This window comes from Sander vitreus, chromosome 21 (assembly GCF_031162955.1).
Source record: "Sander vitreus isolate 19-12246 chromosome 21, sanVit1, whole genome shotgun sequence".
Classification (NCBI taxonomy): Eukaryota; Metazoa; Chordata; class Actinopteri; order Perciformes; family Percidae; genus Sander; species Sander vitreus.
In genome coordinates this window covers 4,667,007-4,693,127 of record NC_135875.1, presented here as the reverse complement: position 1 = coordinate 4,693,127, position 26,121 = coordinate 4,667,007, and the positions used below count along the sequence as shown (strand labels likewise).

Here is a 26,121-nt window from a genome sequence, read left to right as displayed (position 1 = left end):
TACCAATGACCAAATGTAACCACTGAAAAGGGTTCGTAACCGTGAACTAAACAAGTCAGAAGGAAACCGTTAAGATGGACCTCAAAAGCACCAATGAACCATGTAAAAAGATACGACACATATGAAATAAAAACCACCTCACTGATACAATCTCATAGCAAGATGACCGAGCACTGGACCAAATGTGTGAACATGATACTGAAGCGGCCGAGTCAACGCTGAAAATCAACACTGCTTTTTTTTAATGTCATTTGGGTTTTGTCAAGCAAACCTGAAGCATATATACAGTTTGACTATCCAGATAAAAGTGGTATCAAATGAGTGATACTGTACCATAAGACGAATGAGTCCAATAATGCCTTGCTTGTCTTTGCCCCCCCCTCCCGATCTCCCCAAAATACCTCTGGAAAGTACATGTACAATGAAGTTCAAAACTACAGTTTCTCTTCTTTCTTTCCCCCTACCCCTTCGCCCTGTGTTAGTTTTTGTCATCTTTTTTCTCGTCTTCAGTGGGATACGAGTGCCAAGTAAGTCTCTCTTCGTAGAAAGAGATGACCACCTGCGGACACTTCACGTTGGCCTCCTTCGCCGGCACCAGGTCGGCTTCGTCAGAGTTTTTCCTGCAAACACAGAAACAAAGTCAACTGACTGTCATTTGGCATTCCCAGACCGACAGGTGATTTCAGTTATTCTGGCTGATTAGACTCAGGTTGAACTTATGAGGACACTAATTCTTTCTAACAACAAGAATGATACAGCTGTCATTTGTCCCACCCCAACAGGTGCAACACTACCGACAGGGGACTCAGGAAGAAGTCAATCAGTCTATACACACACCCACACAGTCCTGGGAAGAGGTCCAATCAGCCACATTAACTAAAAACACCTGTGTGGGTGTTCAGGGCCTTTAAGGTGCCGTACGAACCATTTCATGAGGAACATGAGTTCTCCTGTGGAATCTGTGGCACCAATAATCCTTTCTGGATCCAGCCCTCGAGCAAAGCCCCTTAGCTTCTCTGTCTGAGGATCAAACAACAAAACACAACTTTAATCGAGCCCAAAACAAAATTTCAGCATAAATACCAAGTACCTACAGTATTTCAAGGTTCCTATCTGAATTTAAAAACAAATTCAGATGAACAGAATGCCACAAAAACACTGGGAAACTGCTGTAAAAACAGAAAAAGTTTGGGACAAATTGAACTGTCAATCAACATGGCTGAATGCATGTGGAGCAAATGTTTGAAGATTTCATGTATATGTGTGTTGCTTTTTTTGCCATTACCATATTTGCAGGGCAGCAACTGACAATTACTTTCATTATCGATGTTATCATTCTATCAATACAATGTCTGAAAATAGTGAAAATTGCCTGTTATACACAGCTAAAGTTGATGTCTTCAAATGTCTTGCTTTGTCCGACCAACCAAAACCCAAAACATATTAAGTTTACTATCATGTATGACAGAAAAAAGAATAAAATCCCCACGTTTGAAAAGCTGGAACCAGCTTGGCAATGACATTAAGCCTCTGAACACCCACACAGGTGTTTTCAGTTATTCTGGCTCATTAGACCTCTGCTCTGGTTGAAGGTGGGCCGGAGCTTTTGATGCTCACAAATCTTTTCTACCAATAACAATGGTAAAGCTGTCATTTGTCCTGACCTAACAGGTGCAACAAAGCTAACAGGAAATTCAGGAAGGTGTCAATCAATCAGTCTAAACACACCCACACAGTCCTGGGAAGAGGTCCAATCAGTCAGTGTAACTGAAAACACCTTCGTGGGTGTTCAGGGCCTTTAAATGAGTGGTTCCCAACCTGGGGTCCGGGGACCCCTCAGGGGGGCGGCAAAGATCACAGGGGGTGCGCAAGTCTTTATCTGGTTTGAGGTTGAAGTAGAAAAAAAATATTTGCACATGTTAAACAAATTACGATAATACGCTAGAATATATAATGTATACAAAAGTCTGTATAAAAACTATATATTTTTGTTCTTGTTTAAAATTGTAGGCAGGCTACTTAGTAGGCCAAACCTCCGGGACCTCTTAACCTGGGACCCTTGCTGTCATCAGGTCAGCTGCTAGCTGCTATCATCCTCGTTTCTCCTGCCGCCACGGCATCACTAGTTTATGAATGAAACATGGCGGAGAAACGTAAAAGTGCTGATAACTCCTCTGTATCAAAAAAGAAAGTAAGGCTCTATCTCGAAAGTTACCTCAACTTCGGTTTCGGACGGGGGGGCTCAGCTTTTCTTAGACATGAGTAGGGGGGGCGCCAAGGAAGAAAGGTTGGGAACCACTGCTTTAAATGATCGAAACATTTGATAATTAGTTTTCTGTCGATCAGCTCGTGCTTTAATCCTTTTCAGTTCTACATATTTGTAAAATACTTTAAGGTTAAACATTGTCTTGTGTCGACAATATGAAAAAATAATAGCGTCACATCTTTGTTGTAATGAACTGGGAGTGGTCTGCACCCCGAGCCGACTCTCTGCAAGTCTGCAGAACGTCCACATGCAGACTTGATGAACTGTGGATCTAGACAAACCAAGGCACTCGCAGACTTCCTGGGAACGAGTCTGCAAGTGCGGTGAAGTCCAACCATTTGAGATTCAGCCCGAGAGTTTCCTGTATAGCAGGTGTGTGACTACCCAGAGGGTATCCTGCATGTGGGGGAGGGCGGGGGAGGGAATCACCAGAGGCCCCACGATACGATATTATCGCCATACTTATGTTACAATACCATATTATTGCAATTTTAAAGATATTGCGATATTCTGCGATATACTGCAACTTCAAATTATTTCCCCAAAGGAAAACTTTAGTTTTATCTAAAAAGATTAATTTCTCTGTTTGTTCATCTCCCTTAAACTTTATTTAATACATTTAATTAATTAAAAAAAGTAGCCAAAAAGTTAAATTCTCATGTGCAATAGACCTTTTTCACGGCAGACATGTTGACATGTCATAGTAGGAAAAGCACGGTGTATTCCAAACCATTAATGATGGCCGCATTCCACTTAGGAGAGACCCTGGTGTTGTGCATGCTGACTCACTGAAATAGCTCACTGGTACCCCGTTTACACGTACATGGTTATTTTCCAGACATTTCCCTTCGTTTGTGCCCTTCGTTTACACGCAAACGGAGAATTTGCCTCTGAAAACGATTCTTTCTAAAAACTCCGACCAGAGTGGAGATTTTGGAAAACTTTGTTTGCACATTTGCATGTAAACTGAGACAAACGGAGGTTTAGGCAGCCGAGGAAGTGAGGAAGAGGAGAGAGAGGAAGTGATATGTTGCTGTTGTTGCTATTTTCGGGATTCTGATTGGCTGACGTGGGCTTGAGCTTCTCGTTGGCATGCTCTTGACGGCATATGTACACGGGTATGTGTGAACGAACACTTTTCTGAAAACTGACAGCTGTGCACTAAGTTATTTTTGAAAACGGAGAGGTTGAAATGTCCGTTTAAGAAAATAGCCGGCCACGTGTAAACGTAGCATGGGACACTTGATGGAACTGAGCCATCGTTAAGGTTATCAATTTCAACTGTGCTTTTCCTACTATGACAAGTCAAAAATGTCTGCTGTGAAAAAGGTCCATTCATATAATAATAATATATAAATTGACACTTGGAGTCCGTGTATCGATACAGTATTACCACGAAAAATATTGCGATACTACGCTGTATCGAGTTTTTCCCCACCCCTAGAAGAGGAAGCATGGAATTGGTTGATTGATCCCAAAGTAAGGCGCTGTTAAAGTGTACACCTGAAGTCCCTTATGGTTGGAAAACCAGCACCCTGCTTTATCGTGAGCCTGTGATGCGGTTTCCATGACAAAAAGTTCCTTACCTTGATGTGGTTTAAGGTTTGCCTAAACTACACCTGCCGCCTGCAACTCTTCATCTAACCAACTCACTGTGCCAGGCTGTTTCACCATTCTTTCTTGGCAATGTTTTAAACTCCTTCGCCCCCCAAAAAATGACCGTAATCTCAAGCTCTGTGGATCAAAAGACTTTTATTTTGTGTCTGCCTTTTTTGTTGTTCTCACAAGCAGCAGACGATAGGCTGGCAACACCAGAGCATAGCAAAGAAAACAGCTCAACAGTGCCAGTTGCAAGTTTTTTATTAGACATATTATTACATTTTAGACATTTTACACATATTATTACTGATGAGACAATTTATTTTATTCACAGTGGTGTCAGATAGTAGACTACTTTGTCTTGTTTGTCTTAACAGACACAGACTGACTCATTGTGTAAAACATACATGCATGTTAGTGGTCAGCTGGCTGTTGGCTGTAGTCTTTGTGGTGTGTTCAATTGCAACTTTTAACAGAAGATTTGACATGAAGAATGAGTCTGTCTTTGCTACTTCTTTGAGGTTGGCTTGGTGTGTCAGGGCCCTTAATACAATAGATCTTGTAACTATGCATAATAACCCCAGTACCAGTTATGATAGATAGATCACTTATGGACTCAAACAAAAACAAAGGATTGGGACTTACATCGTCTTTTTTCTTCTTCGTTTTACTCTCGTCTCCTTCTGCGTCTCCGGCCGCCTTCCTCTTACCCTCGTGTGCTGATTTCTGGGACTGCAGGAATTCTGCAATCAAATCGGGACAGTCCAGGTTGTCTTCTGGCTCCCACGTGTTGTCTTCCCTGCAGAAACAAGTACATAAAGAGTACTGTATAAATAGGCATAATGACAGGAAAAGAAAGTAGACGATGCAATATGTTTATTAGGGATGTAACGATGCATCGTGAATCGGTTAAAAATCAATATAAATGTGTAAAGATTACAACCGGTTGAGATAAAAAATGAATCACGATGCAATGTTTAAACGTCCTAGGGTGTAATCTACTTTAGATTTCACTTGTTTGACTTCAGACGTCACTACGTCTTCTTAGTTTATTTATTTGAAGATATTTTTTGTTTTTTAGTTATTCTGATGTGGGATTTGTTTTAAAAATGTAATTGTTAATTTTTTTTTATTTCATTTTTGTTATTTAGCTGCACTTTAATAAGAAGACACATCTGTTGTTTTGCATGGTTTATAGAAAGGAATATTTTTCAGTCATTTGTCTGCAGCTCATTCTGTTGAGTTTTGTGTAAGTTACATCCCTAATGTTTCTGACAACAACTCCCACCAAAACACTCACTCAGAGAAGCCTTTCCACTTGAGAAGATATTCTACTCTCCCTTTCACCACCCGCCGATTCAGGACCTTTTCCACCACATATTCTTCCTCCTCCTCCTCCTCCTCTTCCACATCATCTGGCTTCTTGTCCTTCTCGACTGTAGTCATTTTGCTCTCTGATGGGTTAGAAAACAGGAGTAGTGAGCAGATAGTTACTGACCCTAAAGACATACCCTTTTAACAGCTGCTGAGGCTTAAAAACTGAAAACTCTTAAAGCCTGCAGGTGTTAAAATTAAGAGTTTAAGATGTCCTCATTTGTTTGGGACACGTTCAAATGGGTAACAGACATTTAGAGTGCCACTTTGTCAACATACATGACTTAATTCATTCCTTGACTCCTGACACACCTTAACGCACAAAAACAAAGTGATACAGAGACATTTATGTTGGAAAATAATGATGTATTAAACCTTCTGTAACAGCAGGAACATCGTTAGGGGGTTCTGTAGACAGGCTCATACTCATCAGGTAGACCTGGGGACCAGCAGGTTACTGGTCAACATCAAGATTGTTGCGTAATGAAGGCAAACGGGAATCAATGTGATAGAGAGGAGAAAACAGCATTGGAGAATGGGATTTATTGAGAAGATACAAGGGTAACAATGTGAGGCAATGTAGATTACCAGCAATTAATATATCGTCGCTGTCGAGCAGAAACCTTGTATGTCCCAAACCGTTGTTTTTTCAGGAAATGAAAAAAAAAATGAAAATTTAAAAAACATTTTATTGAGCTTCAAAGTCAGACGAAAATCGCCTTGATACTGTTTAAATATTTGTAAAACCCACAGTCAGACGTAAAAAGGGGACCAATAGCTTTGATTTATGAAAAAATAAAATAAAACGACTAAATATGGAGGTACAAGGTTTCTGCCCGACAGCAACGATGTGTTTCACTTTGTGATATTTTTTTAAACCAATTGTTTATGTTGATTTTTTTCTTGCAGTTATTGATTTATACTTAAAGAAGGCTGCCTAATCTGCATTGCCTAAAGTTACCTGTTACCTTATGACATGGTGTAAACTCATTGTATCTCAAGCAGTGGTGGAGGAAGTATTCAGATCCTTTTCTTAAGTAAAAGTAGTAATACAACACTGTCAAATGTAATTGCATTGAAAATGTTACTTCTGTAAAATGATGTAGGTATATTCAGGAAAATGTAGTTAAAGCATTAAAAGAAGAAAAATGCCCCCTGTGACTGTTATATATTGTATCATTAGATTATTATTACTCAGGCATTAATGTAAAAGAAAGATTTTACTGTTGTTGTTGGTTGAGCTGGAGCTCATTTTCGACTATGAACTAATGATTATTTTCATTATGAATTAATCTGTTGATTTCTTTCTCCATTAATCGATTGATTGATTGTTTGTTTTGGAAAATAGTGAGAAATACTGCCACAAGTAGGCTACCCAGAGCCCATCCTGTGTTTTGTATGCAAAACAAGCTTAACTTTGTAAAGTAAATAAAGCTGTCAGATAAATATATATTGAATTAAAGAGTACACTATTTCCCTCTAAGATGTAGTGGAGTAGAAGTATTAAGTGGCATGAAAAGAAAAGACTCCGAAGTAAAGTACAAGTACATCAAATGTGTACTTAAGTACTTGAGTAAATGCACTTAGTTACATTCCACCACTGTATCTTAGGTGGTAGTACAAGTGTATAAAATATGCCCTGACCAAATGTATTACTGACCACCTTTAACAGGTAATTACAGAGGATCTCATCACTTTAATAATATGGCGGTAAACAGCGGTGGTGCCAGCAGCATCATCATCAACAACAACACCTGGCGGCTGCTTAGCAGAATGTAACGTTGTTGTAGAAATACAGAGCCGATGATTAAACAAACCATGCGTTACCTACTTTAAATTAGCATTGTCGTGGGGTAATATACACACAATGTAGTGGAATGGGGGCGGCGTTGTTGCTATTGTAGCAAGCATAACGACTACAGAAGAAAAACACCGCACGACAAAGCCTCGGAGGGACCACAGTTTGGTGTCTCCTCCATATTGCTTTCGCGTTAGCGATGTCTGCCGATTATAATGGTTATTAAAGCATAATAAGAAGCGTGTCTCCTAATTAGACAGCGCTAGTTTTCATCCCCATTGAAAACATGCACATTAGCGGAAAGGTAACGGTAGACTCGTGCACAATGTAACGTTACCGAAACAACACGTTTGGAGGGAAGATAAAAAATAAACTCACCGATGACTTAACGCTACAATTAAAGAAAACACTTGAACTTCCACCTGAACCGATATAAAACAACACGATGGTCTTTGCCTCGTAATTATATTGTGATAACGTCGCTGTTTTGTCTTGATTTGTTGTTGAAATACAGAGCCGATAGCTTGACTACAGTCAAATGTATCGTTTCCGCCCCTTCGTCAGGAAAAAAAAAGTAGTCCTCTGGTTGGAGCGCGAGGACCACAGTATCAAAGATTCCAAAGCGTATGGATTTACTCATCAAGGTAACCAGGGTAACCACAGCCAGCCGTGCTGCGTGCGCATGTATATAGATCTCTGACTGCAGAGTGTGATCAAACGGCGGAACGCCCTCACTGCGTTGATAGATACAGTAGATAGCTACTTTATTGATCGCTCCTCACGTGCTATTATTGCTTACCTGGTTCTCTGTATACTGCATTGTGTCAATAAAAAAAAAACTTTATTGATCGCTCTGTGACTTTTCATAACTTAATATTTGATCATTTCTATTTAATAGCTCGCCATTTTGACTTATATTTCACAATTGTAATTTATTTAGTTTATCAATTTGACCTAATATCATAATTCTGATTTAATATCTTGTAATTTTGACTTAGTCATTATTTTTGACATAGCTTACCTTTTTTTCTTTTTAAATTACACTTACTGTAAACTTTCAGGAGCTGTCAGCCACATTTCCACCACCTATATATATATATATGAGCAAACACCACCCCCTGATGTGCTGCGAAGTTAGTGAACCTTCGTCAACGTTTTTATTTTATTTTTTTGTGGCGCGAATTCAGTTTAATTCCTAGAAAATAATAAATGTTTGGTTAAATAAAAAAATAAAATAAAAATTGTCAGTCCCACGCATGGATGTATTAAGAGAACACGCCCTTACGCAGCACACTTACCGGAAGCCCAAAAATATCCTAGGATGGTGAAGGCATGACCCTTCCTACTCTCCTTCTGATTGGCTAGCACTCACTGTTTGCTGTGGTTGGGTTGGTTAGGTTTAGGCAAGAGGAAAGGGATTGGTTAGGGTTACAGTAAGGGTAAGCCAATCAGAGGTAGAGTAAGGCAGAGTAGGGCGGGGCATGCCTTCGCCATCCTTGGGAAAGAAAAAAAACCTCGCTTACCGTAGGTACGTTACGATGTGACGTCGCAGCAGGGCTTGTGACTTGCGAAATGGAGAAAGGAGCTGTTCTAAGAAAACAAGCCTCTTTATATGAGCATTTTGTGCTTAAATAAAACCGAAACATCGACAAACAAGAGCACATCGAAAACTTCCGGCTGGAAACTACCACAGCTACCGACATATACCTCATGAAAGTAAGTAGTTTGTCGATTGGGATTAGCATTTAGCTTATGTTTCCTACAGCTAACGTTAGATTGTTTAGAAGTGTAATCAGTCAGGCCAGACAACTCTCTATACTCTCTCATTCTATTTTGTGTTACTTTGAGGTTCTTTACACGGTATCAAGAGACTCGATAATTAACATCTCCCACAACCTGTTCAATTCTGAAGGTTATTTTTTTGAATTTTAAATAGATTCAGGACACAAAACACTAAATCACACATCGTAGCTAGAATACTTTGTCTGTTTTGAGAAACAGCTGTTTCAGTGGCTGATAAGTTAATGGAAGAAACCTGGTAGTAATTAGCTAGTTTCTCTGTGTTATTGATGATCTACATTGTCTGAAATCCATATCCTCTAGTTCTAGCTTCTGAAATTTGAGGATTTGCTGTTTTTCTCTGCTATATATCATTGTAAATTGAATATATTTTGGGGGGCTGTAGTCATGTAAAAAAAAAAAAGAGCAATTTGAAGACATCTAGTTGGATACATTTATCTATTTTAGTACATTTTATAATAAACAACAAATTGATTATTGGGAACCAGTTGACAGATAACTTAATAATACAAACAATTGTTAGCTGCAACCCCTAATTGACATATGCCAGTCCTTTTATCTTTTCACATCAGTGCAAATTCATATATAGGCCTATATATCTTTGGGAGGGGCAATTTTGAGACTTTCACTTTGAACATTTCTATTTTCTGACAATTTTGTAAACAACTAATCAATTCAATGAAAAGCCAGTCAGCAGATTACTGAGATACATAAATGTTACTGGGCTAGATAAAGATAATTGTTAGTTGCAGGCAGCACTAATTGGCATTAGGGGTGTAATGATACATCAATCTGGATCGATATTGATTCAGTCCTCAACGATCCAATATTATCCATACAAAGTGGAAATATCGATACATATCGTAATCTTTAAGATGTGCCATTATTGTAAAAATTCCCATTTTATATTTATTCTTTATATTTTTTATTAAAAAAAAATGAGTTTTTTTAAAATGGCTGGAAGAGTTTAGTAATGAAATAGTCAAATCATATTTTAGTTGCTTTTTGTAAACTGATACACCCCTAATCGGCATGCGTCGGTCCTTACTGGTGTGCCACTCCTGGTTATTGGTTACGTGTTTCTCCAGGCTTATGATGGTGAGTCAGACTGACATTGGTTTAAAGAAATCTTGGTGTACTCGTTGTACACTATCTGGCTAACAAGCTGCTACTGGAGAATTTCACAAAGCAGTAAAGAGACTCAACAAACTACTGTAAAGTCCAGTAGAGGTTACTCTGCTTTAAACTCTTTTGAAAACTTAGGAGTCTGAATCACTAAACCCAACCCCTAAATGTAAAGAGCCTGCAAGAGTGACTCAGTGGATTTTCGCTGACAAGCTTCTCTTTTGGAGGATGAGTCATCAGCTCATGACAACACTATAGAAAACATGCACAGTTTGATGTTCTTATCCTGTTTATTGAATTTCCTCCTCATTGATTTCTCCTCTCTTTGCAGTGCAGCACTCGGTAGGATGATCAGCAATCAAGAAGAAGATGTAAGTAACTTCCCACTACGTCTTGTTCTACATTAAATTGCAATATTGATGTCTAATGTGGGTCATCTTGTTGGTGAAATCTAAAACTGCCCTTTTTAAACTTCCACTTAAATGTCAAAGAACAATGCCCCCACTGATGCATTTAAAAACATTTGAGGAACTTGATCTATTTGAAGAGCATGTGTTGTGGATACACAGTAAATGACTGTAGATCCTAATCTGTTGCTTTAACCACAGATTACCACCGTTTTTATTTAAACAACAGTGATTTTGGTTCTGTCCTTCAGGAGTTTGTTGCAGTGCGGGTCCAAGATCCCCGCATACAGAACGAAGGCTCGTGGAATTCTTATGTGGATTATAAAATATTCCTACATGTGAGTATTAACACATAAAATTACAATATATCTTTTAGTGTGAGCTACTTTAGTGGGAGCTGAAATGATTAGTCAATGAATCGTTTAAGTCCATTTTCAAGCAGGAATGTCAAACATTTTGTGGTTTTAGCTTCTCCCCATGTGAAGTTTGCTGCTTTCTTTGCTTTATTTAACTGCACATTGAATATTTTTTAAGTTTGGTCAGACAAAAGAAGACATTTGAAGGCTATGGAAGATTGAGAGGGATATTTTTACTATTTTCTGAAATGATTTTGTGAAATAATCTGCGAAATAATCGACAACAAACATAAATGTTGGCTTCTGATGATGTAGAATATTATTCTAAAACGGATCAAAGATGTGTTAGTAATGAGTCAAATCCAATATGAGTAGCCTTTGTGGTTGAAAAGTTTCACACCACTCGCCAGATAAGAATTACTGGTATTTATTTCATCTCGTGAAGGGCTCATTGCATCGGTAGAATCTGTTCTTTAAAAATAAAAACGCAAGTCTCCTTCAAAAACAATCCAAGGAATCCTTCAAAGGAGGCTTGCATTTTTATTTTTTAAGACCATAATCCCCGCTGCAATGAGCCCTTCTCAAGATGGAATAAGCACAATACACCTAAAGTATTCAAAGGGCGCCTGTATGCAGGGCTCAACGCTAACTTTTTTAAGTGGTCACCGTTACTGTCGAGCCCTGCCTGTATGTGATCACCACAAAGACCCAGCAGCGCTTCTACAGTTTTAAAAGTTTTTCACTCTAATCCACAAAATTCCAGTTTTCTATTAAGCCTGTCTCATACTACAAAATACATTTTGAAGGTTATAAGAGGATTCAAAAGCCTGGAGCTTCAGATAATACCATAAGACTTTTGAGACCGTTTTCAATTTCAGCTTTTAAGCTAACTCCAATCTTTGGAAAGCACTGAGTTTGCAGCAGCATAGATTCCTTACATTGTGTTTGGAAAGGAGTTGATGTGGTTGTCTAGGCAGCGGCCTGTGCCAGGGAATGCTGTGTCAGCAGCGAGTCTTCAGGCCTAGACGGATGTTTTGTGTGGGTGTTGACTCATGAGATTGGCTAAGATCATGTGACCTCACATGATCTCATATCATTTTGGGTGTCATCAATATGCTATTGTTTTTCACAGGTAAATGTGAGCCCCCAAAATGTACACGTTAGAATTTTAAACTCAGAAAGTTAAAACGAGAAGCTTTTTTTTTTTTTTTAAGATCTTTCAACACCTTCTAAAAAAAGCCGTCTCACTCATTAGTCGCCTGCATTTAACTATTTCTACTGTTTAACATTTTAGACCAAAACACTTATTAGTATTTTTAAAACTCCTAAAAAAAAATGGCTCAATGTCTAATCGATCTTAGCAATATGGAAGACTGCAACCAACAATTATATCATTATCAGTCATCCTGCTGATTAATTTCTCAATAAACTGATGCATTGCTTTGTCTATAAAATGTCAGAAAATAGCTAAAACATGGCTGGTATAACCATAGCCCAGGGGCACAGCTTCTTGTTTTGCTCAACTGACTGTCTAAAACCCAAAAAGATTCAGTTTACCATCATATACAACAAAGAGAAGCTCCGAATACTCACATTTGAATGTTTATTTTTGCTTAAATAAATGACTGAAATAGTGAAACGGGGGAGTCATGGTGAGTGACTCCAAGTGATGCTTCTGAGGAGTTATCATCTATTGGAATTAGTTTTAACGACAAGAACCTAACCAACGCTGTTTGTAATTGATTACGATCAGTCAGACGGGATCTTGTCATGCAAACATCACTTGACTGCCCCACATACACTCACCTAAAGGAATATTAGGAACACCTGTTAAATGTCTCATTAATGCAATTATCTAAACAACCAATCACATGGCAGCTGATTCAATGCGTTTAGGGGTGTGGTCCAGGTCTAGACAATCTCCTGAACTCCGAAACTGAATGTCAGAATGGGCAAGAAAGGTGATCTAAGCAACTTTGAGCGTGGCATGGTTGTTGGTGCCAGACGGGCTGGTCTGAGTATTTCACAACCTGCTCAGTTACTGGGATTTTCACGCACAACCATTTCTAGGGTTTACAAAGAATGGTCTGAAAAAGGAAAAACCTCTAGTATGCTACAGTCCTGTGGGCGAAAATGCCTTGTTGATGCTAGAGGTCAGAGGAGAATGGGCCGACTGATTCCAGCTGATAGAAGATCAACTTTGACTCAAATAACCACTCGTTACAACCGAGGTATGCAGCAAAGCATTTGTGAAGCCACAACACGAACAACGTTGAGGCGGATGGGCTACACCACTCATCTCCACTAAAAATAGAAAAATGAGGCCACAATTTGTACGAGCTCACCAAAATTGGACAGTTGAAGACTGTAAAAATGCTGCCTGGTCTGATGAGTCTCGATTTCTGTTGAGACATTCAGATGGTAGAGTCAGAATTTGGCGTAAACAGAATGAGAACATGGATCCGTCATGCCTTGTTACCACTGTGCAGGCTGGTGGTGGTGTAATGTGTGGGGGATGCTATCCTATCAACATGGGCCAACATTTCTAAAGAATGCTTCCAGCACCTTGTTGAATCAATGCCACAAAGAATTAAGGCAGTTCTGAAGACGAAAGGGGGCCAAACACAGCATTAGTATGGTGTTCCTAATAATCTTTTAGGTGAGTGTATAACTGGAACAACAACATGTGATGTTTTAGTTCTGCCATAAACTAAGCTGCAGTTGAGTCATTCCAGTGACATTAAAATAAATTGTAACACATTTTCCCATTGTCAACAACTCCCATGAAAAGACCAAAACCAAGCACTGAGCCCACTGATTCAAACTGAAGATGTACACCTTTAAAAACGGGTCACAAATATAAAGTTTAGTTTAAAAAAAAAAAAAAAAGGCTCAATAATTTCCTAAAACAGCTGGTCACTGTAGTTTTTTTGAGTATTTGTTGCAGCAGGACGGTGTGTGTGGGATTGAGTCAAAATAAACTACAGTGTGTGTGTCCATGGTAATTAAGGAACATGTCACCCAGTGCAATAGTGTGGCTCATGGACATGTTTTTAACAACAACGGAGCTCTATGGCACAGAGGAAGATGATATATCAGGCTGTCACTCACACACACACACACACACACACACACACCCACCTTGTTAGATACATTCACTGTTTCCGTTTTATTTTGGGATCTGTTAACAATAAGAAAAATATGAAATATTGCCAGACTTTCCCTTTAATGTGATGTTACATTGCCTCATACTTTGGCTCTGTATAATAATCTAGTATTGTTGACTGTAATACATATGTTTTCATTCCCAGACCAACAGTAAAGCCTTCACAGCCAAGACGTCCTGCGTGCGTCGGCGTTACAGCGAGTTCGTCTGGCTCAGGAAGAAGCTTCAGAAGAACACTGGTTTGGTGTAAGTTGTTGTGAAAAGTATTCTTTAAAGGTTTTTTCTTATGGTATTTTGAAAACATTAACAAATTTGTTTGCATGTCACTATTCTTTGTTCAAAGTTCACCTACATGGCCCTTCTGTGTAATAGTTACTGATATTTACATGGTTGCTTGTTTTCATCCTTCTAGGCCAGTCCCAGAGCTTCCAGGAAAGTCCTTCTTCACCTTCAGCAATGAGGACTTCCTGGAGAGAAGAAGGAAAGGACTTCAGGTCTTTTTGGACAAGTAAGTTCTTCTTAAAAAAATAAAATAAAATAAAAAAAGCATTTGATCTGCAATTTTTGTAATGCAAGCAATTACTAACAACTACCTTTTGTCCTGGCAGTGTGGTGAACATGACAGTATGTCTGTCAGACAGCCAGCTCCATCTCTTCCTGCAGACTCAGCTGCCAGTCGGTCACATCCAGGACTGTGTGCAGGGCCACACTCCCTACTCCGTGACGGACGCCATCCTCACCTACGCCTCGTCCAATCGGGGCTTTGCTCAGGCTCAAGAGGACGATTCCATCAAGGAGCCAAGTTTGACTGTTTCTTATGAGTCCATGGAGAGGTATGACGGATAAACTTTTGATATAGGCCAAATGGGGTGCAAATAATGTTACCTTTGCATGATCCCTTCTATTTATTTAAGGTTATTCATGCTGTATCTGTCATACTGAAAGCACTCAGACAAGCATAAAATTATGCACAACAGCACTGATGGATGGTTAAAGTTATTATTGTACCGTAATAAGAGAAAGACAAACCTTGTCACAAAACCCAGATGTCGGGAAGAGAAAAGAATCTTTTTCTGACCAGGGAGACAGAAAATGCATCACATATAGTTTCCTCAGAACAAGACAATGACAGTGAAAGTAATGTAGGATGTGATATAATATTGTCATGTGCACATCATCTGACAGCTATATGTTATGTAGGAAGAGCACCTGACATTCCTCTGACCGGTCTCAAGTCTTTACCATACACCGTGGCATTTCATACAACATTGGCTTCTGTTTACAGAGGAGCCAAGTGATCAGAGTATCAGTAATCCAAACTTGAATAATTGATAACACAGTGCTTCTTATGCAAGTTTACTTACACAGCTGCATAGTCGGATGTTGATTCTCAAGGGTTCAGCGCTACTACTCTCCCTTTCTTTCTTTCTCCCACCCCCCCCCTAGATGCAATGTTAATAATATAGAAAAGACTGTTGTTGTTTAAGACCCACCCTTTTTAATTTATTGAATTAAAGAAAACACTTATTCACTTTCTTGCAGAGTTTGACAGAATATTGATACCACTCTCACATCTGTAAATATTTAGCTACAGTCGGCAGCCAGCCAGCTAGCTTCGCATAAAGACTAGAAACATGTGGAAACGGATAGTCTGGCACTGTCCAAAGGAAACAAAGTGTTGACGATCTTCTCATCTAACTCTTGGCAAGAAAGTGAATGAGCGTGTTTCCCAAAATTTCAAACTATTATTCTATGCAAGTTCCTGTTCTGTTGTAATTGTGAGTTGAGGTAAATGTTTTCTCTTTCGCTCTCTACAGCCCAGCTCCTCATCAACCTTGCCTACAACCTAAAGAGATCTTCAGCCCTGAGCTTTTGTCCTGTAATGACTCGGACCCTCTTGAAGGTTTACTGGAGGTCTGTGATAAGGACACAGTTGAGTTACAGAACAAGGAGAAATCCTCAGTAAGGGTCCTGCAGAAAAACAATCATCTAGAGGCCATTGTTGTGGACCCTGGCCCAACAGAGGTGACATTTTTTCTGGGTGAAAGCCAAGATGTTGCTGAGAGTCTCAGCCCTGCAGAACAGACCCAGCAAAGATGCTGTCAGATACAAACACCAGTGGAGGTGCACTCGCCCATGGGGGCTGACTTTGAGGAGAACAGGATGGACAGCTTGTTTGAGGGGTGTTCAGTAAGAGAGGAGAGCGTTACGACATTAGATACAGAAGAAGAAACTGTTCCTCATCCAGACACAGAGAAAAAGGCTGATCAATGGGAAAGTTCAGTGGAGGCAACGATGGAAAAGGTTTCAGAAAATCATGTAATCTCCGAAGTTAGTGCTAGCAACGTGTTTGAGACCACTGAGGTTCATGTTGAAGATGTCAGCTGTCCGGAGGGATTTAAGAACTCAGACGAACACAAACAGCCAGACAACGAAAAAAGTGATGAATCTGAGAGCAAAGAGGAGACACCACTGCAGTCAGAAATCCATGAAGACACTCACAATGTGCACAGTGTCCCAGAGGTGCAAAGCAGTGGCGATGACACTGTTCAACAAATGGACCAAGTCGAACAGGAAGAGGATCTGGTTAAGACCAAAGAGGACAGTGACGAGGACAGCCACTCAATTTCCAATGAGAGCGTCGTCAAAGTCAGTGATGAAGAAAGCATTTGTGAAGAGGCCGAGGACTCAATCCAGGCTGCAATTGGCTACATAAAGACGTCTCCTGAGGAGGTCACTCACTGGTCACATGTAGATGCCTCCAGTAGAAACATTTTGGACCTACACATGAATGGAAGCCCTGTGGAAAAAGAGGAAATTTCCGCCAGGGATCACGAGGACCTGCAATACATTAACAACAAGAGTGACTTGAATACTTTTCTGGATTTGAACTCAACTGTAACTGGTGTAGATTTGACTGAAAATAGTGACTTCAGCATCTTAGAGAGCAGCTGCACGCCTGGATTAGCTCATAGTAAATGTATGGAGCAGGAAACCTTGTCCTCGCTGTCTTTGGACGTCTCAGAGGAGACTCACGAGGTGGAGGTGCATTACTTAGACAGCTGAATGGCACAACATAGGGGGGCTGCACACTCACAGAGTCAGAGAAATGGATTGTGGAAGTTGTCTTTCACATTCGATCAAACGCACATACATAAAACATCTGCTCATTATATACCATCGTCACAATGTAGATGATCCGGTCTGTCACACGTGTTGTAGGTTCAACTTTTTTTAAGTGTTTAATTTTCATTTACACTCAGGTAAACTAAATATTGGCATTTTTCTCCTCTGCCATGGATGATGATGATGATGATGATGATGATTTGCTTTTTGGGAACAGCAGAGGGTGCTCAAGTTGACAAAAGCATACAAGCATCTTAGGGTTGATTTACTCGTATACAAAAGAGCTGAAGGTTTTATTGTTGTGTAAACATAAAATGTGATTTTACATATGTTCATTTTAAGTTTAATGTGATTGCTCTGAAATGTAGTCATGTTGTACTTTATTACAGAGACAAATAGCAGAAATATACACTTGAATTAAAGAATTAATTTACCTTTTTTCAGGTGTGTATTAACACTCGCATCTGTATGCACTTTTAAAGAGTTTGTGGTTGCTGTAATTGAGCCTAATTTAAAAAAAAATAAAAAAAATAGAAATCTAGTCAAATGCTTTTTGGTGCTTAAAGGGGCTGTGCTCGATATTCAGAACATTAATATAGCAGCAAAAAAAGATTTGCTATGTAAAGATATAGTGAAGTAATGGCGTCCTGAGCAGAAAATGAAATCACACTCTCTCTGTGTGTTGTAATCTGAGTTTCTTCATCTTCGTTTTGATAGTCGGTCCGGCCATGCATGTGAGTGACTTGTGCGACAGTATCAGACGCTGAGAGCCGTAACGAAGCGTCGGCATTGGATGAGTTGGGGAACGATATGTGAGAGCCGTGGCGAGGCAAGCCCAGACCCCTTTTTGTTTCTCAATACCAAGTACAGACCCTGTAAGGCATAGTTTCTTTTCTAAAATCACAGCCTACATTTAAAATGTTTACTTCTGTGAGCACAGCCTTCATTCCAGTTACCATAGTCTGAAACTTGTGCAAAAGCTGGCTGCAGTTTGACGTCAACATCGTTTTCACACACTACTGCTACTGCTTGTGATTCTAATTAATGTGGTTGCATTATTTAAAAAAGGGGCCCAAAGTTTATTGTGCCGTTGGTCGTTGCACATAGAAATGAGCCTTGTCACTCATCCCGTGTCACAACTGTGGGATCTGATAGGTGAATCGTAGTACTGGGTTTTGCTTTCTCTCTACACTGTAAATGAGTAATAGAATTATTTTTGCAAAGTTGCTTTTAAGTTTGTTTTTTAAAAGAATGTCCCCTCTTCAATGAAGACCTATTTATAACGTGGATCTACAGAGGCAACGATAACCTGAGTGACTGTCCATGTAAACCTAACTTTATTTCAAATAAATAGTATTTCTTCTTTACTGTGTTACATGTGACTGTTTCTTTCTGTGGATTTCATATTACTGATTTTATTATACATGTCTTACTAAAACACGTCTCATGGTTTTGACAAAATAAATATTGATGCAATCCTGCCACCTAGTGGCTTGAAATAAAACAGTTTAATAACCACAGAATTTTACCTGGAAAAAAAGCACACAGACAAGCAGTAAAGGCTGTTACTATTTGTTTGGGGATTTCTGTTTAAAACTCCAGATACAATGTAGTTTGAAATATTTTACATATTGTACTTACCATCTGTTGATATTTTTTAATTGTATGTCAGTGATAAAACGAGGAAATAAACGACTAACAATCAACAAATTTCTCATTTCAACCAGTGAATTGATAAATGTAATGGACCACAATAACTAATCAATAATTACTTGGGCTGCAGCTAACAATTATTTTTATTATTCTGTTGGTTAATCTTCTGATTAATCAATTAAATGGTGGAAGATCACATTTACCAGAGCCCAATGACATCTTCAAATTACTTTTTTGTGTCCAATCTGTAGTCAAAAACACAAATATATTAAGCAGTAAATCCCAGAGAATAGAAGCTTTTCTCTTAATTAATTACATACAATTAATTATCAAATTGTTGTTGCTTAGTTATCTGTCAATTGTTGCTCTAGTTTGTCCATCATGTATGTAAGACCTTTACCAATGGTTTATAGTGTACAGAAATAAGTACTACGGCAGCAGATTCACATGATATAACTTACAGTCTTATGAGAGAATCATTTTCAAATTACAAACAATTATCTGACGGTGCTGTCTGTGAAATTCACGGCCGGACGCGTCAGCAGCAGCTGTAAAATAAAAAATAAACACGCTATCAGAGAAACAAGCATTAATAATTCAGTATTAATTTTAAGCTGTGCCTAACAGTATTAGGGAATCATTTTCTTAAATAGGAAAACCGCACTGTAATCACACTTTTGTTGCACATATTTATTCTCACCCATTGTCCCGTTCAGATTGCTTTATGCAATACTTCTTCCAGCCAGCAGATGCCATAAATGGCAGGTCAACGACTGAATATACCTCAATGGCAATCTGGAAGAGTACCAGGGGGACCGTTTCTGTGTATAAGGCCACAGTAATGGTCCATAATGCTGATGATAAGAGAGTGCCTCGGTACCTGTTGGAGCTCAGAGGATGTAGGCAGGGTGCAGGAAGTCCTTGGGGACGATACCCACAGTGCCATTCAGCTCGCCGATCCACCAGCCGTGAATGTTGTACTCCTAGACCCAAAATGAACAAACAAACAACAGTAAGTCTCCGAGGGGTCCAAGGACAAGTAAACAAAGCAGGATTAAGCACCAAGCTCACATTTTTATTTGATTTGAGTGCACTGTTTGTCCCATGTTATTAGCAATTACACGTGGCCCTGATCCCTTACAGTGGCTACTAAAATAATAAGGTTAAAACTGTATCAACTCAACTTTAGCAAAGGGAATCCAGGAGTCTAGATCCCACCTGTGAAACAGCCATGTACAATATTGTAATAGGCACTCGGGTGCATTGGCCTCGGGGGTTTCATTCAAAAAAACGCTAAACAAGACTATTGAGACAGTAAGTGTCTAAAATAAAAATAGCTTCTTTTTTTTCAGAAGCCATAACTGTTCTCCCAGACTAATTGTAACAGGACTTCAATTCTGCACTGTGCTTTATAAGGAAACTGGAGTCTTCCATTTATACATAGAAAAAACTAAACTAATGCTCTGTAACTTAAACTGGTGAATTAAAAAAATAAGACCTCAATGAAGTTAATCTAGATTCTCACTTTCATATCACCAAAAGAGGAATACCTTTAGGACATTAAATAAAATAAGCAGCTTCAACAAATCCTTTTAGATTTTTTTCTAACTCCTGGTGGGCATTTGCAATCATTTTAGACATTTTATAGACTTCATGTTATGGCGCATAAAAACAACAACAACAACAACAAAGCATTATGCACCCATTTGTATTGTTTTAATCGACTAAATTCGGAAAAAAAATAAAATGATTTCTTGTCGTCTGACTTCTGTTTATGTAGTTAAGAAATAAAATAAAACTGACTGGACTTTGACTGACTGGATAAAAAACTAAATTGTGAGATAAAGAGGAGGAGGAAAGTATGTATCCTACAAGATGGTGAAAATATAATTTAGACACACTGAGCTGAGTTAAAGACAAAAATTTGACCTTAAAAATAAATGTCACTCTTTTTTCGTAGAGGCTTAATATAACGTATAATTATTGTTGGCTAAATCAGTTGAGTTGATTTTTACAATTTACATTGGGAAGTATTTAAATTAATTGAATTTGTGGGTGGAATGTGACATTTAATCCATGTTAGATCACATGTATACTCTCCTAATACACAATTAATTGGTTATTAGGTTAAATAATCAAGGAATAATTGTAAGTGAACATATTCTAGTTACAAGCCATAAAGAATTGAAAACATGCAGATCTTTTATATGAACGAGACATTTTCCATCGCCTTTTCCGCATCTAAAAACTAAATTTCAGCCCTCTCACATTCTGTAAGACTGAAATAACAACATCTTTTATTCATTCTTACATTTTAGAAACTTGAGTCACATCAACAACCACATGACTATCTGATCGCAGCAGTTGGGCTCTAACTAGATCTGTACTGGATCAATATTTGGCTAGATACCAGAGGGGCGTTGAAGCCAAGCAGAGGAGGCACCAGCCGGCCGTCAATTTCCTGCCCTGATGGAACGAGGAGCCTGGCCACTCATCTCTCCTCTGTTCTCCAGCAGATTGAGAATGGCTGCGTGAACAGTTTTGTTTCGGCACTGAGGAGAAGATGAAAAGCTCAACTACCCACACATACTACATACATGTAAGCAGACACATGTACTTATACGTTTTACTTGTCTGAGATTGGAATCAGACTTCACTTCTTGCTGTAGCAGGTTCCAGTTGTGAAAACACACATTCTCTGACGTGATGAACGGCATTTTGTCAAAGGTTCAGCCTATCATCCAGACCTGACACCCCTCTCCATCCAGAGGAATGAGGCCTGCAGCTAATGAGAGGTATTTGGACAGCAACGATGAATGGATCGCTTAGAAAGTGATAAACCACAAGACTCAAGTGTTCTTACAGCACAAACAGGTACCCACAATAAGCAGATTGTCCATCCAGGCCTCATCATTTTCCCCTACAAACCTTGTTGACAGCTCACACTGGGATGCTCCAGCATGCTTGGCTCTCTGACAAACTCTGACTGACAATTCAGTGTGTGTTTGAACTCATAAAGCAGGGGAAAGTTAGGTCCGAAATGGTCTTTTTATGCTCCCCATAAGACTGTAGAGGGAAAAGCCCAGTTGCGAAAAGCTGGCTCTGGTTCCCATTCGTGATAATGTGAACAGAGGAGGAGGAGGAGGAGAGGAGAGACAGACGGACGGGGGGAGGCATCGGAGAGAGGGAGCAAAACAGTTTTTCTCTCCCTTGGGGGAGTCACAGCACTATTCCACCAACCGTAGTGACAGAGTTTTATTTATCTCCGTGGCCCATCTGTGCAGTCAGTCTCAAATTCTCCCTGAGAAAGGTCTTTTGGATTATCAGCGCCGCCATTTTAATACAACTGCTACATCACAGAGTTGGTGCCAATGGCGGTGGAAGTCTGTCAGGCGTGCAGAGTCCATCTTCCTCATACTTGAATAGGGGTTCATCCAGAGTACACCTGCTGTAATAGGGACATTCCAAAAGGCGTGGAGAGTGAATTATTCAAATCACAAAAACTATTCTAACTCCTCAATGTCCTCTTCCTTCTGTTCGTTTTCCTCTTTTTTGTCTTTTAGGTTGATTTGTTTTTGTGTGATGCTGCATCTTAAGCTCTGAAATGCTAACGTTGGGGCACAGAACAGGCATATATCGGCTCATTGTGGCAAGTTGTTTAAGTTGTTCATCTGAAAGGGGAGATGTTCCCTCCAAGAGGCTCTGGGGTGATGAAAAAGTGTCCCAGAGTGGCTGAGTTCTGGGAAATGACAGTTTTTACCTCATTACCAAGATGTAGCAGGACACACAGTGTGTATTCTGAGAAGTGACACATAACAGAGCTGCAGTTTGCTGCAACCTGGATGCAGATCAAATCCACTCTGTGGGAGCAGAGGGAGGAAGAGTGGTGCTAAACAGCGCCATGTCGTGGCGGCTGCGGCACTTTGACTCATTGACCTCCCAGTGACTCCTCCGCCGAGAAAGCGGGGAATGAGCGTGGGCGGGGCTGGCACTGAGAGTAGGTTGCCATGACAACACCTGCAGTGTACCGGCGCGATCGTTTATTTACCACTCAGGGGGCTGGCTAATGGTGGCATTCTGATAGGCCCATCGCTCATGTTCCCGACTGGAGGACGGATTGACAGCTACCCGAGTCTGAAGCGGGGAGAAGGTGAGTCGAGGGTGGTTGGATGCGCTGAAAGACAACGGGTGAGGCGGGTGATGCCATCACCATCATGTGCCTAAACAAAACACAGATTTAATATGTCTCACTGTCAGAAAATGAATGCACCTTTTTTGGGGAAATTTTAAATTCTGCAGAAATTCAGACTCCATGTCCTCTTTTTTCACTCTTTTTCTTCCTCATCTTCACACACACACACACACACACACACACACACACACACACACACACACACAGATGAAACACACACACAATTCCAAATGCATACAAACTAGGGGGAGTGCTAATAAGCCTGACACATGAGGCATCTTTCCTCGGCCACCAGCTGACTGAGGCAGGCCTTGGGCGTGATGGAGCGCAGGAAGTCTCTCATTGCCCTGCCGCTGAACCCGCCGCCTGGGTGTTACAATCTCTCCCTCCCTCCTTCCACATCTCCTACCCCCTCCCTCCTTTCCTCCCCTTCCTCTCTTTCCATCTCTCCTGTAGCAGCCTTTCCGATTGCATCCTCTCTGTTGTTGTTTTTTCTGCATTTCTTTCTCCTCTACATCGACTCATCAGAAGCACTGCAGCTCTCTGCAGTTATTCCATCACTGGTCACTCTAACAAAGAAACACGGACACCTCTACCAGACAGAAGTCCTTGATCTGTAACTCGCTATTAGGTTAGTGAGCTCCCCTCACTGCTTGCACAGGTAACACCTCACATATGACCTGATAAAACCCCAAACTGTGGGGGAAAATGCTTATTTTGGGGCAGTTATAAGGATTCTGTGCCAAAAGAAATCTTGTCGAAATTCATCCAGAAATATGGATGATAATTCTGCACAACCAGAGATCGAAATGGCTACTTAGTGTCCATTTTTTCCAAGAGGGCTTTTAATTAAATCAGTGAATTGGCTTCAAATTGGAAACATGACAGAGCATGAGAACGTTTGAAAATATCTCAGGGACGATGAGATTTAATAAAAAGAAAACCTACTCGCTCCTTTCTAATGCACGCCTGGGATTACAGATAGCTCCTTAACTTAATAGCAATTTAAAGTGGATTTGTGTATGCCACTGAGTGTCTGTAATGATGGCTGTTTACGCCGCCCCTCATTTATAATAATTAAGCAGAATGGATTGGGGGTGGGTTGCTCGGACGCGGTTCTGGGCTATTGGCTTGGGCTGAATAATGACCTACTGTAGTTGACCGGGGGATGACCGCTGCCTCCTGCATGACCCTAAACCCCAGACTCACCCCCTGCTACTTTGGGTGGTAAATAGGATGTCTTGCCTGTCTATAGCGTCTTGGTGTCTATGGCCACAATAGCAGCCAGGGGTCTTTAAATGGGTGTGTGACAGAGAAAAGGAGAAAGGAGAGGGGGGACAGGGTTCACACAAAAGAATAAAAGGGATCCACCCTCTTTGTCTCTCTTGCTTGACTTTTCCCATCTGATTGTTTGCCCACTTTTCCTTTTCTTCAGCTGTATTCAGTTGGTGTGACCTGTGGGCAGCAGCCCAAACCGGCTTGTTAAACAGAGAAAAAGCCTGTTATGACCATAAAGAAAAACTGTCACAAGTAGCCTGGACAAAATACGAGTGGCCATTTAAGCACAAAATGAGTTTAAGAACCTCTTATTTAAATTTTTAATAGCATAACTTCTATTTATAAGATACTATAAATCACAGCAAGTAAATCTATAAGGCTGTAAATCAGCTTCTGGTGTTTGTATAAGTTGTCATTTAATAAAACCGTCCTGTTACAAGACTTTGCTAAAAAAAAAACTGCCACAAGATGTCAGTGGTGTCCATGTTCTCATTATCTCTAACAAGCAGCTGCAGCCAAACACTTTGGCCAAATGTGATGTGATGCTCTGCTTTGGGAGACGCATTGGATTGGCTGGCCCTTCTCCCTCTCTCTGCGTTTTGGTTGGAGGGGGAGAGGTGAGCAGTGGGTTGAAGAGAAAGAGGAAGAGGTGGCAGCAGTGCTTGCCAGAGTTTTAAGGACCCTGGATGGGTTTGTGCCATAAATCTCTTCCCACTCCATCCCGCCGTTCTCCATGAGTGCCTGTGGGAATACAGGAATGTGACAGCTGACCTGTGGAGCCCATGTCTTTTGATTCTGGACACATAAATTAGAGGGCAAGAATGCAGGACAACCTTATGGTTCCGTGTGGGACATGGCCGACAAAGTACACAGGCATTACACACGTCAGGGTGAAGTCAAACAACAGCTTTAAGCCACTGTGATAAATTCATCCGACATTCACATTGTAAATCCTATGACAAATATCTAGTTGCATGTTATGATGCAGTGGAAATGTGTGCGAAACTTCTCAACAATTTAAATCGAGTTAAACATCTCAAGAGTGTGATATTACAGAAAACTGAGCTCACCAGCATTTGTCATCACACACTAAAATGACAGCGTAAAGCTATAATGCCTATTAGAAAAATGCAAGCTCTCAGAAATGAAATGCCAGAGCAAAACTCACAAGATGGATTTAACGGTGTGTTTCTAACTCATGTATCAGCGCGATGAGCATCGCCATTGAGCTCTGTGGAAAGCAAGTTAGGCATCGCTGAAACCGGCAGCAGAGCCACACTATGAGATTAATACCTTTCAACTAATGGGATTCATGAGTTGTGAGGTTCCTAATTTATTTACTTTGTCAGTGACACACAGATATGCGCACACACAGCAACACACAAGGGAAAAAAACACAAATACAGTAAAAATGCCCCCACTTTACAGTAAGTGAGAGATCAATAATGATGGATGAGGGCCTTTTATACAATCGGCATGTTCTCCTCAGTTCACAGCCATATGACACCACGCCTGTGGCTATCCCATTCTGCACTTCAGCAGTCAATCACATCCCAGCTTTAAAAATAACAGTTTGTTAGCACCATTGATTTAGCACTTAGAGCGTGTCCTTATTACCTTGTAATTATGGTCAGTGTTGACATAACAGCACAGACAACCAGGCCTCCCACCCTCTAAGAGAATTTATGGGCCCTGGTTTTATTACGGCCATTTCATGTGTCTGGGTCCCCAGTTAAGCGACAGACTTGAGTTCTAGCCAAGGGCCCGTATTTCACTCATCGAGGTCAGGGTTCTCAGGAATCCCCTGTAAAACTGAACTGTGGCAGGGGCCTGCGTGTACACGGAGAAGACGCAGGGAAGCCCTCCCCAAGGGCTCATTAAAACAAATAGCCGATTACAGGCTATAATGCAAATAATGCTATTCATGGCGGAATGTGATGCTTTTAGGACGCAAAATGGGACACGGGTGGAGTCGTGTCAT

At 40.3% G+C, this 26,121-nt stretch overlaps 3 protein-coding genes across 8 annotated transcripts in view; 1 reads left to right on the top strand and 2 right to left on the bottom strand.

The window, feature by feature from the left end:
• Positions 1 to 110: 110 nt before the first annotated feature.
• On the bottom strand, positions 111 to 7,656 carry cbx1b (chromobox homolog 1b (HP1 beta homolog Drosophila)). 3 transcript variants are annotated; one of them, XM_078278703.1, is made up of 6 exons: positions 7,416 to 7,656; positions 5,615 to 5,678; positions 5,166 to 5,319; positions 4,511 to 4,664; positions 926 to 1,020; positions 111 to 620 (listed from the first exon to the last, which is right to left on the bottom strand). In XM_078278703.1, the coding sequence occupies exons 2-6, from the start codon at positions 5,667 to 5,669 to the stop codon at positions 479 to 481; spliced, it is 600 nt and encodes a 199-aa protein (XP_078134829.1). In that variant the 5' UTR covers positions 5,670 to 5,678; positions 7,416 to 7,656; the 3' UTR covers positions 111 to 478. The 3 variants fall into 3 exon arrangements, with proteins under 3 accessions (XP_078134829.1, XP_078134828.1, XP_078134830.1); XM_078278702.1 differs by having other exon boundaries at positions 5,615 to 5,696; positions 7,416 to 7,655; XM_078278704.1 differs by lacking the exons at positions 111 to 620; positions 926 to 1,020 and having other exon boundaries at positions 3,995 to 4,664; positions 5,615 to 5,696; positions 7,416 to 7,654.
• A 913-nt stretch (positions 7,657 to 8,569) lies between these two features.
• snx11 (sorting nexin 11) lies at positions 8,570 to 18,384 on the top strand. Of its 2 annotated transcripts, none has more exons than XM_078280085.1 (7): positions 8,570 to 8,753; positions 10,299 to 10,333; positions 10,621 to 10,707; positions 14,037 to 14,137; positions 14,304 to 14,399; positions 14,500 to 14,724; positions 15,709 to 18,384. In XM_078280085.1, the coding sequence occupies exons 2-7, from the start codon at positions 10,310 to 10,312 to the stop codon at positions 16,955 to 16,957; spliced, it is 1,782 nt and encodes a 593-aa protein (XP_078136211.1). In that variant the 5' UTR covers positions 8,570 to 8,753; positions 10,299 to 10,309; the 3' UTR covers positions 16,958 to 18,384. The 2 variants fall into 2 exon arrangements, with proteins under 2 accessions (XP_078136211.1, XP_078136210.1); XM_078280084.1 differs by having other exon boundaries at positions 8,571 to 8,753; positions 10,294 to 10,333.
• Positions 18,385 to 18,573: 189 nt separating this feature from the next.
• Positions 18,574 to 26,121, bottom strand: part of skap1 (src kinase associated phosphoprotein 1) — a 31,256-nt gene continuing 23,708 nt past the window's right edge. Inside the window, exons 12-13 of one of the 3 annotated variants that reach the window (XM_078280088.1) lie at positions 19,551 to 19,653; positions 18,574 to 19,218 (exon numbers count right to left, since the gene is read on the bottom strand). In XM_078280088.1, coding sequence (XP_078136214.1) covers positions 19,561 to 19,653 — 93 coding nt within the window. In that variant the 3' untranslated portion in view covers positions 18,574 to 19,218; positions 19,551 to 19,560. Of the gene's footprint in view, positions 19,219 to 19,550; positions 19,654 to 20,362; positions 21,223 to 24,446; positions 24,882 to 26,121 lie in introns of those variants that run through there. The other 2 variants (XM_078280087.1, XM_078280086.1) reach the window with 2 other exon arrangements.